At 44.9% G+C, this 15,059-nt stretch overlaps 2 protein-coding genes across 6 annotated transcripts in view; one reads left to right on the plus strand and one right to left on the minus strand.

Moving 5' to 3' along the window:
* Positions 1-243, minus strand: part of MAPKAP1 (MAPK associated protein 1) — a 107,057-nt gene extending 106,814 nt beyond the window's left edge. For all 3 annotated transcript variants that reach the window (XM_054174324.1, XM_054174322.1, XM_054174321.1), the window contains exon 1: positions 199-243. The gene's annotated coding sequence lies outside the window, so the exon portion shown is untranslated. The remainder of the gene's footprint in view (positions 1-198) is intronic.
* A 2,950-nt stretch (positions 244-3,193) lies between these two features.
* Positions 3,194-15,059, plus strand: part of PBX3 (PBX homeobox 3) — a 116,994-nt gene continuing 105,128 nt past the window's right edge. For 2 of the 3 annotated variants that reach the window (XM_054174220.1, XM_054174222.1), the window contains exons 1-2: positions 4,075-4,440; positions 5,389-5,462. In XM_054174220.1, coding sequence (XP_054030195.1) covers positions 4,244-4,440; positions 5,389-5,462 — 271 coding nt within the window. In that variant the 5' untranslated portion in view covers positions 4,075-4,243. Of the gene's footprint in view, positions 3,393-4,074; positions 4,441-5,388; positions 5,463-15,059 lie in introns of those variants that run through there. The other variant, XM_054174221.1, reaches the window with a different exon arrangement.

Here is a 15,059-nt window from a genome sequence, read left to right on the forward strand (position 1 = left end):
CTTTTATTTTAATAAGCAAAGGAGCGGTTACGGCACGAAGCGTCGCTGCCTCGGTCAGCCAGTGAAACGCCCCAGGAGAACCACCAGCCCCGCCGCCGGCCGGTACCGGGCAGAATCCGCACAGCCGGGCCCCGCTCCGCCTCTGCGCGACACTCGCCGCAGCACTAGGGCGAAGACCCCATACGCCCCTGCACTTACAGGCTTCGCCGCCGCGCCTCTCCGCTCCGTAGGGCCGGGCCGGGCGCCGCCTCCTCCCCCGCCGGCGGGCCGGGGCAGCCGCTTCCGGGGCCGGAGGACGCCGCGGAACGGGGAGCACTGGGCCGCGCCGCGACCCGGAAGCACCGCCTCCAGAAGTGACGTTGAGCGGGGCACTGCCGTGGGCATGCGTGTGTGGGAGCGCGGCGGCATCGGAGTGGTGGCCGGTGCTGCGGTGGCCGCCGCCGGGACTGGCCCTGCTTCTGACCCGGGGACGGTGTTTCGGATCGGCCTGTGCCGTGAGCTCGGGTCGCGCTCGGTCCAGCAGTGGATCCGAGGGTGCGGAGTACCGGGGTGCCTGTGGCTGTGCGGAGGTGGCTGTGGCGCGGGCCAGCTGCGGCGCGTTGGTTACCACGGAGACCAGGGTCGCGGTGTTTGGGTACCGAGTGTTTGCAGGGAGACGGTCATAAACTCTACAGCTAAAGATGTACAGTGAGGAGCAAACTGTAACAGAAACATTGAGAGGAACTTTCAATGTAGAAAGTGTAGCAGCTACAACTTCCAGCGGTACTTCTCATGGCAAAACAATAAACGGGACACTTGCTTCATGGACATCTTTATTTCCAAATTTCCTAGGTTTTTCTTGTTTAGACCACCATGGCATTTGTCTTGTGGTTTTACAGCAAATCTTCTGCACAGCTCTCAGTGTGCAGACTGGATGTGTTCAAACCAAGGTAACTTGTGGAGAAAAAAAAAAAAGTTAACTCTGCTGGCCGTGCTTAAAACCTGGGTAAACATTCTCCAGGGTTAGCCTGTGCCTCATGTCTTCAGTGCAGAGGACAACAGTGGAGCCCAAGTGACTTGCTCACCTCAAACCTCAGTGCCTGCTAGCACCAATGAGCTTGCTTTCCTCTTGGTGTCTGTGGCCTGTTGATTGAAAATTTATGTCATCCCTTGTTAGACTGTCAGTGTGTCTCTGCAACCTCCTGCAGAAATAATGGAGCTGTAGTGGTTAACTCCTCAGCAAACTATGACCTCACAGTCTCAACAGCTGTGCAGAGAAATAAAAAGGAAGCCTTAAGAAAGACAGTACAGGAGGGGTGCAAAAATATCACATAGTGCCACTGAAGGCACATGTTCTTGGATAACAGCAGCTAGTATCACTCGCCAAGCAAAGGCAAGGAACTGGAACTGCTCTAGGAAATGGCAAATCACAGGTAGTGTGAGACTGTAACCCGGAGACACAGAAGAGCACACAGAACCTTTTAGTCATCCCATTCTGGAATTACTGACTCAGCCTGCTACATGAGTAGAAAAAATAGCCAAAAATAGATTTGGTGAGGTGAAGCAGATACCAGAGCTGGCAGCGGGGAGCACCATCCTGTTGGTTTCAGTGCCAGGCAGCTGTTAAAACCGTTTTGTATCTTCTGGGAAGCATTGCCCTTGGCAGACAAATGCAAACTGATCTGTGAAATGCTCAAAATAATAGTAATAAAAAAGATCTTTGGAATAACATTCTTAATAAAGCTGGATGACATTAAGAACACATTTGCTCAGACCAGAAAATGGTACAGTAATCAGGATGGAAGATAATTAGAATTTGAATGAACATGCTAATTGCTTGGAGGAGCACTGAAAGTAGAGTTCTGTTAACCAGAACTAATCCACAGCAGTTAAATGTAACCCCTGTGAGCCATGGATAAGGGCTCAAGGGCTCCAAATCAAACATGACATCCAAGTTACAGTCCTGAGTGAGGGGATGATGATGGTGATGTCAACCATGATTGAGAGAAGAGGCAAGCAGAAGCCAAAGAGAAAGATTAAGAGCTCTGTTTTAGTTACATTGAGTTGTATTTGTCAACCATACATCCGTGAAAGGTCAGTGACAAGGATAAGATGTTAGTCTGGACATGACTTCTTTCATCTGAAACTGTCCATCACAGGTAAAGTATATACAATCAATTAGAGATCATTTTAATTACTGTTGTGGCTCTTTAGCTCCATGCTACAGGTGGTTTTCCCTTCCTTGAGAGGTCTCTGTAGCAATAGTTTTGTTCCACGCTACTCAAAATGTGAAGAAAATGATCAGCATTAAAGTAACTTCTCCAACATATTTGCATGGGGCAGGTGCTCTACAGGAGAACAGTTTGCCGGGGGGTTGCAATTATGTAAAGATAACCCCATTATAGAATGAAGTCTTAATTATTCTTGCTGTATCTTTTCATGTTTGGCAGTCTGTGCACATGCACAGACTGACTTGAAATAAGAAGCAGTGCCCATTAGAGCACAGCTGACGGTTTCTGCCTTGTGACTGGGTTTCTCCAGGAGGGACGTGCTCAGGCCACGGCCACACAGATGACCACGGACAGATCATCTATGATCGGGCCCGGCCGAAGTTGTCAGCCTCATGGCAAGGCCAGACTCCCGCCCACACTCGGACTCACGGACATGGCAGGTCGGACCCGGGTGCAGCTCCAGCGAATGTGGAAGAGACCCGGCCCGACCCGACGTGGCTGCAAAAGAAACGGCGAGGCCTCGGCCCGGTGGTTACCATAACAACGGTAGGGGCGGGGCCGGAGCGTCTCTCGTCCCGGCCACGTGACTTTTCGAACAGCCCAATCAGAAGTTTCTCAGCTGGGGGGCGGGGCCTGTTCAGGAGCAGGAGGATGCAGCACCGCCCCGCGTGCACTGAGTGGCCGGCGGTGCCTCCCGTGCCCGCCCCTGCCTGCTGTGATTGGCCACCGAGACCGCCGATCCTAGCAGAGGCCGCCCTCCCCTCCCACCCCCGGGAACTCCGCCGCCGCTCGGCCCGGCGGGAGGGCGACCCCACGGAGCCGGACCCGTGAGGCGGGTGGCCCCGGGCGGGGCGGTGGCGGCGGCGGCTCCGCCCGGCGGGGAGGGCTGGTCCGGGGCGGGGCGGGGCGCGGGGCGGGGCGGCGCGGCAGCGGCGTCCCGCGGGAGGGAGGGGAGGGGCGGGGCGGGTCGGTGGGGCGGGGCGCGGCGGGGTCCGCGTCCCTCTCGCGCGCGGCCGCTCTCGTCGTTCACAGGGTGACACGTCCGCGGTGAGTGAGTGGCGTTGGCAGGCTGTCAATCCTCACCGGAGCGGCCATCAAACACCGTGAAACACACACGGGCGCCGGGCGGCGGGGCCCATAAATTCCGGCGGGCCGATATTTTTGCACATTGCTTTGCAGAGAGTGTGTAATTAATTTTTTTACAGTTCTTTCCCCGTTATTTCCGCTCTTTTCTTTGCACAAGTTCAAACTTTTGATTGCTGCTGTTTCCCCCCCGTTGCACAGACTTGGGATCGTTTGTTATTTTTTTGGGGGGAGGGCGATTAATTTGATTATTTTATTTTTTTTTTCCCCTCTGTGATTGTGTTTTCTTGGCTTTTTTATGTTGCAATTTGGGGGTGGGGGTGTTCGCTGGTTTGTTGTGGTTTTTGCTGTTTGCCACCCTCCGAACTTCTGAAGGATTTGAAAGCGAGTTGTTTTTTTATTTTTCATTTTGTATTTTTATTTTTTTTTTAATAAATTTTGCCTTTTTGCAAAAGAAGATTTTTGGACAAGTGGGGAAAGACATAAAAAGCAACAATAAAAATAAAATTTAAAAAAAAAAAAGGGAAAAAAAAAAAGCTGTGGAGGAAGATTGTACCAGGAAAAGAAAACTGCACAGAAACCTTATCAACTCATTTATCCAAGCCACAAATATGATGATGATGAAAGAAGATTGTAACTAAAGAAGAGAGTGATTTACTGCACTGGGAAGAAGAGAGTGGAATAAACAGCTGAGATCCGGTCAAAACACAAATACTGATTTTTTTTGTTGTTGTTGTTTTGTTTGGCCTTTTTTTTCTTTTTTTGTTTTTCCTTTTTTTTCCTTTTTTTCTTTTTTTCTTTTTGGTGTGTGTGTGCAAGAGCGAAGTCAAGAGCCCGGCGTTGAGGCTGACTCCGGTACCGGCGGTCGCTCGGTCTGTCGGCCGGCGCTCCCGCTCCCCCCGCAGCCCGGCGCTCCTCCGCCCGCAGCCGGCCCGGGCCGCGGCGGAGCCATGGACGATCAGTCCCGGATGCTGCAGACGCTGGCCGGCGTGAACCTGGCCGGGCACTCGGTGCAGGGGGGCATGGCCCTGCCTCCTCCCCACGGACACGAAGGGGCAGACGGCGACGGCAGGAAGCAGGACATCGGCGACATCCTTCATCAGATCATGACCATCACTGACCAAAGCCTGGATGAGGCACAAGCAAAGTTGGTTTCGTCTAATTAAACCTTGTTTTATTTTTTCTTTTTCTTTTTTTTTTTTCCTTTTTTTTTTTTTGTATGTGTGTGTGTGTGTGGTTTTTGTTTCTCTCCTTCCTGCTCCTCTGCGGAGACCCGGAGTCTCACAATTAGAGCAACTTCTTGGTGCCGTAGGACAAATTTCAAGCAGCCGAGGCAGAGCCAAAGTTGCCTTTTAATTATTTTGTTTTATTTTTCCTAATAGATATATAATAAATCTAGTAATGCTTGTCCCAGTGTGCGGGAGGTTGTGGCTGATCCCTGCCCGTCCTCGCTGGACACTATCCGGTGGACACCGGCCTCAGAGCCTCTGGCTGTCCGTCTGTCCATCTGTCCGTCTGTCGGGCAGCTCTGCGCTCTCCCGAGCAGTGCAACTTTTCGCTCTACACCCCCCCCCCCCCCTTCTTTTCTTTCTTGTCTCCCTGCCCCCGAAGTGGCGGCAGATAAATTACAAACCTGACAAGATATTGCTGCCGATGGGGGGTGGGGGGTGGTATAAAACCCCAACCAAAACACCACCACCACTCCGGCTGTTTTAAATCACAATAAATACAAAAACAATGTGAACTCTACATACCCACCCCCCCTCAAATCTCCTTAATAAATCAGTTATAATATCGCAGAACGGATCGTACCGGGGACAAGGGGGAGGGTTGATTTATGCCCCTCGATCGGGCGGCATTTGCACAAAGATAATTCGGTATAAAAGTCAAGAGGGGATGAGGGAGAGACCCGGCAGCCAACACCCCCCCCCTACACTCCACTCGCCAGCCCCGCGGCCCGGCACCGGACGACACCGATGCCGGGCCGCGGGGCTGGCGGGCAGAGGGCTGTTGAACAACACGGGGATGCTTCTCGTGAAAGGCGCCATGTTGCTGAACTGCCGCTTTAACCGCTTGTTCCTCTGCTCTCTTTCAGGAAACACGCACTGAACTGCCACAGGATGAAACCCGCCTTGTTCAGTGTCCTCTGCGAGATCAAGGAGAAAACAGGTAAGGGCCGCCCGCGCCTCCGCCACCTCCGCCGCCGCCGCCGCAGCCATCTTGATCCCTCCTTCGTTCCACCCGCCGCTGCCCGCCGGCGGGAACGGTGCCGGCTCCCTCTGCCGCCCCTGACGCCGCCTCGCCGGGGTGGTGTGTGCCGCCGGCCGCGCTGCTGCCTCGCTGAGGGCCCGGCCCGCCGAGATGCGGGGCCCGCCAGCCCGGTGAGGCTGCTTCGCTGTGAAATGGCGCGGGGGAGAATCCCCTGCCGCTCTCCTCACAGCTCCCGGGGGTGTCCCGCTGCCTTTTTTACCGTCAGGATACTTGGCAAAATACTTGTCAGAGCGGTGGTACCTGACAATGGGGTGTGTATGCTGTCGTTGTGGTGGTGTTTTGTTTTTTTTTTTTCTTCCTGGGACGCGTAGCACACAGCGGGGACCATAAACTTTGGGAGGGTGTGCACTGGCCAGGTTTGGGGAGAGCCAAGCTGCACCCCCTCCCAGCAGGGTAGGGAACGGAGACTTCACTGAGAGATGCCAAATGATGGATGCTTTGACCCCAGATCCGTGCAGAGTTCAGCGAGGCTTGAGTGGCTCTTGGGCAGCGATATTTTAAATGCCCAAAAATTTTCATCAGAAAACTACAAAAAAAAGATTTTTTTTTCCCCCTACGTTAATGCAATAGTAATAAACTGTAGATTTTCTAGAGGCATTGTTTGCATTTTTTTAACATCACTGAATTTAGAGACTTTTTTTTTTCCTCAAGAAGAAAATATGCAAAATACTCTTTTTTGTATTGTGAGAATAAGAACGTTTGTTTTGAGCTGACTTAAAAAATAAATATATGCATTGACTAGGTGTATTTGATATTCAGTCACATTCCCCTTAATTGTGTATTGAAAATATAAAGACCATAGAGGAAAACAATGAACATGAAATCATTGCAAATCTCAACTGAGAAGCCTAAAAGTGCACAGTTCTCAGTAAATTATGGTGCTTTATGTCCAAGGGTTTCTTTGCTACCGGGGATCCACTTCAGTTTCTGCTGACAGCTAAGCACTAGGGTATTGACTGTGTTGTGAATATTAAGATTGATTCTTCTTTATATTGCATTATATTACCCGGGATAAGGGGAATGATCCCCCTCCTGCCCTCCCTCCCCACCTAGCTATGGTTTGCCTCTATCAGCTTGTAAACCTCTTTTTCCATCTTTCTTTGGCTTGTGTTTATTTCCTGCCTTTCCCTAAACTTTTTGCTTGTCCTGCTCCGGAGCCAGCCCCACAACTTGTCCTCGGTGTTCAGACATTTTGCATCAGGCAGATTTCAATTAAAGAGGCAGGCATAGGTCCTGCGATCACTTTTATTTGCAGAGGACTTAGCCTCGCTGTTTTGAAAGGAAAGTATAGCCAGGCACATGTCAGAGGTGAGCTGCGAAGAAAAACCCCAGTCCTTTCAGGAGCGAGGATTACTGGCAGATAGTGTTTGGTGAGGCCACTGCCGTCTTGGAGGCAAGAGAGGACCTGACAGGAGACTTAGTGGACTGAAATGTTTTGAGGTGCTGCAGTGATAACTTGGAAGTTGGGATCCTGCCTTTGTTCTGCGAGTAGTTGAGCCAAGTTTGCAAGTTATCTCTTTTGTGAAATCGTTGAGAACCAACAAAGAGTGAAGGCGTCCGCCTGCCCGAAGGCAAGATCCTGCCAGCCCCGGCGACACAGAAGGAACAGGATTAATGCACAGAGTGATTGATGGAGGTGAATCCACACCCCCACCAAAAAAAAATGTTCCCGGAGGGGGACCTTCGTTCAGGGTCCCCCAGTTGAAGTGCAATGTCTCTGTAGGCTTTAGTTAGTGTGTTAAAGCGAAGAAAACGTGGCAATAAATACCAACATATTTTCTGTAAGCTGTTTTTGTGGGAAACAGCTCAAACATTTCTGAACTGGAAGGGTGAACGGTCTGAGATGCAATTAAAGCAGAGCCCCCTCCACTTCCAATGGTACTCTGCGTTGTCTTGCGGTCAGTGTGCTTAAATCCACCCTCAACTGGGTCATGCGCCTGTATTTAATTCTTCCTAATCGGAACCAAAGTTTCCTTTGGTGCTGGCAGTGGGAATTGCTGTGATGGCTTTATCGCTACCTTCTTCTGTGAGAAGAACGAGAGGTGAGGAGGGAGAGTGTAGCCTATACATAAACTGTAATTGCAGTTGTGTCTCTTCTGAAATGTGATGCAATATTTAAGTGATTTTTATATTGAATTATGTATTTTTTTATATTTTAGTAGTTTTCAGTACAGTCAGTGAAGACTTTATGAGACTGGTCATGAGAGAATACGTAGAGGAGTCCTCAGTTAGGCAGAGCAATTCTATCATTTCCCCGCAAGGGTTAATGAATGCATCACATTTTTAAAAGCCTCTCTCTCTCTGTCTCACTTAGGGTTAGGAGCTGAAGATTTATTTTTTTTTTTTTCACTGTGAGGTATTTACCATGTACAAAGCAAATCACTGAGCTTACTGAATTTAGCCTGACATTTCTTCTTTGACATTTTAACATTTTAAAAAGTGCTGCATAATACATTTAAGAGCTTTACAGATATTAATAGTTATGTGCATTCTTAGAGGCAACCACAAGGTAGCATGGTTTTCATAAAGAAACTGCCACTTATTTCTTTAATTAGTTCAAAGAATAAATGATACCCAAAGTTCTACCACAGCCTCACTGACAAAATAGGAAGAGAAGCAAGTGAGAGCCTGTTGACTCTATTTTGTTGTATTTTACCCATTCTCTGAGGTGTCACCTGGCAGTGTTGAAGTTGCATGCTTCATGCGTGCTCACATCTGTTGCATACCTGTGTAACAGTCTGTCTCCTTGCACTCCTACCAGTAGGAATTAAAACCTGATTTGCACCTTTGTTTGTTTAATAGCTCTGTTTTACTGACTAAAAATCCTTCAGATTTGTAATTTGATTAAGCCTCCATTAGGATGTTGCTCTACCTGAGGTACTGGTTATTCTCATGGAGATAGAAATGAAAAGATATTAATTCTTACAGTCTTAAAATGGTTAGGGAATTGCAATTATTTCCCAATGGAATGACATATTATTAGGGCCTGGATTGTGTTGATAGACAATTTGGGTTTTGTGTCTTTAAAAGTCATCTGAGTTGATAGGAACAGATGTTTATAAAATGTCCAAATGCAAGTGTGCCTACACCGATTTATTTATTTATTTATTTATATAAACCCAACAGAAACAATGATAGCTGCCAACCAAACCCTAATTTACTGTCACCACAAACCCTAAACAGCATTCATTTACTAGTAAAGCCTAATGGCATACATGATGGTTTGCCAGATTTGTGGCCTTTGTGAGGCTTATAAGCAGGACTGACTTGGGAAGATCATAAAACTTAATGAACTTCTCAACTGCAGGAGGTGTCCGCAGGGGAAGAGAAAGGCCTGCTTGGCTGGTTGGGCTGGTTGAACTATTTTTTATGTCTAAAGAGAGAGGAAGAAAATGTTCATTAGGAACGTTCTCCCTTTGTGCAGAATTTTGTTTTAGAGAATGAAAAACAAAAAAGAGATGAAAACCAGACCGGTAGTGATGTTAAGCATGGGGTTAATTTCTTGCTGTTCCCCATGTAAGCTAAAACCTTTATTTTTATTGCTACAACTGCAAATAGCCATGCGATGCCATTCTGATGATTAAGGAGCTGTATGGTGCCCTTACTTGCTGCCAAGCTCCTTATTGATGAAAATGGCCCAACTCATTCAGGAACGCCCCTTGTCAATATGCTGCAAAATCTGTAAACGGCAGGTTAGGTAACTCGTTTAGGAAGGACTTGCTTTTTGCCTTGTCTGCCAGCAGAATCTGAAACTGTTAACCCATTTTCTTCACTGTGGTTATTTAAAAACTGAACCATGGGACTCTTCCTTCCCTTGAATTACAAAAATTGCAACTTTCCAGTGTTTGTAAACTATCATTCAGTGCCAACAACTCGCAGTAATAGATAATAATGCTCAATTGTAGCAACCTTGTCTGAGCATTGCAGGATTCAAATGGAACAATGAAATGGCACTGATAGCATGCATATATACATGTATGTATGCGCCTATGGATGTTAGCTATTTTCTAAATATCAGCAGGGATGTTGTTGTTTATTCAGTTTAGCTATTTAAAATATTTATGTGCAGTCTTGGTGGTTTTTTTCAACCTGCTAAATACATACTTTTGATTCCCTTCGACTACGTAAGGAAGTAAGCATTGTGTATTTACGTGCCTACATCTTTTCTTCTGTTTAAATTGTGTAGCTTTTGTTTCTTTTCTCAAGCTTCAGTATCCCAGATTTTTCACTGAACCACTGGTTATACTTTTGAATGGTATTTTTTTTTTTTACTAATTATCAGCAAGTGTATTACAAATGATGACGGTGCAGTAGGATGTTAGGTCATTTGCAGTGGCCTTATGGCAGTGACATTGCTTTTCTTCATAAATACCCTGCTAGGAGAAAATAAATCGAACAAACTATCTCGATTGTCATTTGATCATCTGTTTCTAACAGAACCAATCTCAAAATTCTGTTTCTTTGGTGGATTTCTCACAAGGTGCTTCTCTGCTTAAGAAAACAGGCGGCTTTGGTGGTTATTTCCATTAGAGAAATTCACGATACTTTATCTTACAGAACGTGTAACTACACTGTACCTTTAGACCTTACCATTGTTAGTGCCTCTTGCTATATTTAAATAACTATCTCTACACTGATTACCAGGATCAGTTGTTTCTAGATCTTTTTTTTTTTTTTCCTTCCATAGAGAATACATTTGAATCTACTTGTCAATACTAATTTAAGTAGGAGCAGGGATTTATTTGATTTGATTTTATTTTATAGCTATTTTTCTTGTCCTTCATTTTGTCTTTGAATTTGACATGTTCGCTTGCTATTTGAAAATACTAAATTCTGTGAGTTACTGTATGGTGTATTTTAGGATGTTGGTTGTAAGTTAAGGAATTTTTGCATTCAGAGATAAATTATTACACTGTCAGGCAGTGAATACAAAAAAGAATCTTTTTATTTTTTTTTTTTTAACAGAATTTAACACATTTATCAAGCTCCATTCCTACAGCTCTCAAGGAAAAAGTTGTGTGGTGCGGAGATGATGCTGTCTTTTTATCAATTTAAATATTGACTTGTGTGAAACATTAATATAATGATATTTGCAGCCTACCGTAGACGAAACATAAGCAGAATTAGACATACTAAATTGTTACAAATGCAGCACAATATTTGCACACATGTGAAGGCTGGATTAATGGTTCCGTGGTGGTGCGCGGGAACGTCCGGTTTCTATCTGTCCTCAGTTTTCAGGCTGCTTTTCGATTCCTTGCACATCATGCACATGACGCTTTGATGAATATTTTTATGAATAGCAGGGCTGAATACTGAATCTGTGCACTAGCGAGTCCAAATCAGCGGAGCCCCGAGTGGAGTTTTCCCGTCCTGGTATCATTGGTAGAATTAGATGTAGCTGTTTGTATTCCCTGAATTGACACCCTGAGAAGAATGCTTTGTTTGTTTTCTCAGCAGTCATGTTTAATGCTATTCGCTTATCAAGGTGATCAGCATGGTTCAGATAACACATGCCTGACACAGCCTGCCTTTTTTCACCAGCATGTTGACCTTTTGTCACATTTGCTTTTCTCTGGTAGGCAATTCATGTCTTTAAGTATGAATGGAGTAAATAATTCACATCAATATTTAATATAAATTATTAAAGTTTCTGTCAGCTCTTATAGTTCATGCTTTTATAAAGTTGGAGTAGTTCATCAGCCAAACAGATGAATTGTGCTTCTCAGCTGGACATTAGAGCTCCTCCATAATGCTGTCTTTACAGTGGAAGTAAACAGGGAATTAAATATGAAAGGAAATGAAGCCTGCTACTTGAATGCTATATATTTTTCAATGATGCACATTCTTTAGGAAGGCTCAAAGTACTAGATAAATACCCATCATAATTTATTTTGTTATTCCCATACTCTTTTTTTTTCTTCTTTTTTTTTAACCTCTCATGTTGCTACCAGAAATGTAGCAAACCCCACTGACCCTGGCATTTTCTTCTACTCCTTGTTATTAGCTTTCCCTAGGTGCTTCAGCCCCCCTTCATGGGTTTAAGGTGGATGTATTAGGGTGGGGGTTTGGTTGTTGTATGTTGTTTGGTTTTTTTTCCCCTTAATGGTCTTTTTCTCTTTTTTAAGGTTGATGGGGAGCACAAAGATGATGAAGTTTCAGGGGGTTTTAGACCTTGTTACAAATTCTAGTTTATATTTTTGCAAAGTGACCTGTGACTGAAAGTAGATTCTGAAACCATTTTTTTGAAGATGAGATGGTCTGGTGTCTGATTGTAACAGCTCTGTGTTTATTGCTTCAGGAATTGGATATCAATAGTATGATTTGCATAAAAGCATAGAGTAAAAATCATTATGCACTTACTTTAGTTTTTGACTATTTTAGGTCTTGTACTTAAATTCTTTTGTTAGTGATCAGTTCCATGCAAGTTGCACAGTCATAGGAACTCGTAACAATGTATGAATCACTGAGTATCGTGCGTCCTACAAATCAATCACTTGAAAAGGGGGGTGGGTTTGTATCATGTGTTTACAGGTCAGAACCTTTCCCTATACGTAAGCCATGCATCAACATTTAAAGCCAATTTCTCCTTCCTTATTGTCCAGCAGGTGACTTTTTCAGATATTATTTAATTTGTAATTACTTACTGTGAGCAGAGGATGGAATTTAAGAAGATTCTCCCGATAGCACTTTTTTTTTTAAGTGTGAGAGTTTTCCCATCTATCATGTTGTATCTGATGGGGTCAATGAAAGCATCTAGAGATCTTCAAGTATACAATCTAAATTAAGATTCTAAACAGGCATTACAGATGCTGGTAACTTTGGCAATTATCATTTTGTTTGGTGAACAGTAGTAAAACAGTGTGCGGTAAAAGTGTTTAGAGAGAGAGGATAAATAAATTGAACAGTTTTGCAATGCAAAGTGGTTTGTGGTGTTTTTGAGGATTTCTTGGCTCTTGCTTAACTGCTATTGTGAAGCCTGGAGCAGATTTTCCCATTGCTAATGCCCTAGAAGTATTAATTCACTTTGATATGCTAATTAGAGGGCATTATGCAAGAAATGAGATTAAGTGGCAGCATGAAGCCATTTGCCTGTCAGTAAATTGAGAGCTTTAGCATCAGGAGGAGCTTTGTTTTTTCTGAGTTTCTCTTGGTTTTGCATATAAATAAAATTGATTGAAAGGTCTAGAGAAGCTTCTAGAACATTGGTGGTTCTTTTTCTCCTTCTATGATTATTTAAACTTCATGTTAAAGCCTTTCTCTGAATATTAATTGATCTAATGGGAGATACTGAACATGAAGAATTTCATTGTATTCTCAGTTACTGTATCTTAACAAAAGGAAAGTATTAGAATTCTTTGTGTCATCTGATTTTTGTGGTATTATTTTAGCTATATCTTACAGCTTTGTATTATAACCTCTCTGACTGCTAACTGCTTCTGTGCTGAGAACTATACCTGCGTGGAGGTATTTTTGCCAGTTCTGCTGGTTTTGGGATTGGGATCATGAGGGCCTGGCCAGCTGAAGTCAAATGGTGAGCTTGGATCCTGGCTGATGGGGCCTTGGACATTTATCACCCCCAGTCAGTCACAGCATTTCCCATCATTTCTTATGTAAATCCCACATATATTTTCCTTCATTTAGGAAGGAAAGGGTTGTAATATTGACCATAGATTTTATTTAACTGCCAGAAATTGTGTTAAAGTAACATTAAGGGATTGACTTACAGCCATAAGAGCGAGGAAATTTGGAGCTAATAGTTAAACTCTGCCCTTAACTCAACTCATTGAACCTATTTATTAGAGCATATATGATACGTAAGATCACTGTGCTGAGACCTGCTGCAGTATTAGGACTCTCAAGGATGACTCAAAGATGAAAGTTTCTGATTCAGTTCAGATTTTCCTGTTTTGTTTTGGTGCCTTTTTTGTGTGTGTGGTTTTTATTCAGCCTTGGAAGTTGCTTTACTACAGTTTTGTGGTTAGTTTTCCTTTATAATGCTATTTTAAAAAATACCAGAGAAGTAATTCTGGAAATTGAGAAAAAATTTGTCAATGAATAAAACCAAACCAAAACTGACCCAAGCCTCTCTAGTCCTCTTTGCCTGGGCGCTTGCAGATTGTTTGCTGTTTGCGTGCCCATCTCCTCCGCGGATCACTGTCGCAAAGTCAATCAGGGGAGTAGTGCTGGAGTGACAGTGCTTGTTATGAGCCCCAATAGTTATTTAAAAGAAAGGAAGAAGGATAAAAAAATGCCCCAGAGCTCTGTGTGGAGGCTGTTCATGCTAGATGCACATGCTCTCCCTGATCCTGGCAGCTGAAGTCTATCACTGTTGGGAAATTTTTAATACGAACCACATAAGACACAAACCACCGCAGTTTCCCTGAAGCCACAGGGGTTTTCACGTCACTGCAGGACAACTGGCACGTGTGCTGCGGGTCCCTGCCCACTGTCCCTTGCCCTCGGCACCCATGGGAGCTGTGAGCCCTCTCTATCCACCCTCCTTGCTCTTCCTCAACAAAGAGTTTTGTGGTGTGGTTTTCATTTAAAATGTGATGTCCCTGATTGTCCTGAGTTCCCAAGAGCTCCTGAACTGGTTGACACAGAGAATCTGATCAGGAATTTGGAACACAAGAAGTTGTCATAGTAAACCATTTTGATACTGGGAAGGACAAAACAGCACCTGACACTGCAAAATCAGTTCTTCTCACAGAAAGGAAAAGGAAACATCACTGGTCTCCAGCTGCTGATTTCGTGTTTTGCATTCTTGAACAAAAGGACTCAATGAAAATACTCTGTGGGCAGCCTTAACTTTCTCAGTACCAGTAGACCCTTGATGACATTTGGGAGGAGAGGGTGCCAGAGATGAAAGCCTGGCCTTGCTGAGTTTGAACCCTGCTGGTACTGTTGACTTGAGAAGCCTTCCTCCCACTTAAGTGAGGAGAGAATGTGGTGGCCTTGGGGGGAGCGAACCTGGAGCTTGGCTGATGTCTTCCTGTAGGGAATGCAAGAGCTCACTTTTCCTGTCTTTAAAATGGAAATATCGTCTATCGGGGATGTTTTGTGAAGGTTGTGTTAAGTTGGTGCCATGTGTTGAACAAGTTTATCAAGAATTGGGAGTAATTAAAATTGTTGCGTAAGAAGTAATCTATTAGCACTAGTTACAGTGCCCACTCTATTCCAATCACAGCCAGCCTAAGTGGAGTCTTACCTCCTGGAGATGAAGAGATTAGTCTTTCCTTAGACTTCTGCTTTCCTTGGCGTTAATTAGGAATGTTTGTTTTTTTAATTCATGGTTAGACCTCTAGCAAAAGGGTATCGGGCTTTTCTGACTTGGTGGTTAGTTTGCTTAGTGCAGAAGGGAGACCGTTTGCTCACGTAGCTGGGATGCCTGCTTTTCTGTAGTGATAGCTGTTCACAGGCAGGATGGTGCACTTGAAAGGGTATTTAAAGCCTGCTTTCATAGATTTGTTGATTAAAGAAGGAAGTGTGCTT

Source organism: Dryobates pubescens, chromosome 29, assembly GCF_014839835.1.
Source record: "Dryobates pubescens isolate bDryPub1 chromosome 29, bDryPub1.pri, whole genome shotgun sequence".
Classification (NCBI taxonomy): Eukaryota; Metazoa; Chordata; class Aves; order Piciformes; family Picidae; genus Dryobates; species Dryobates pubescens.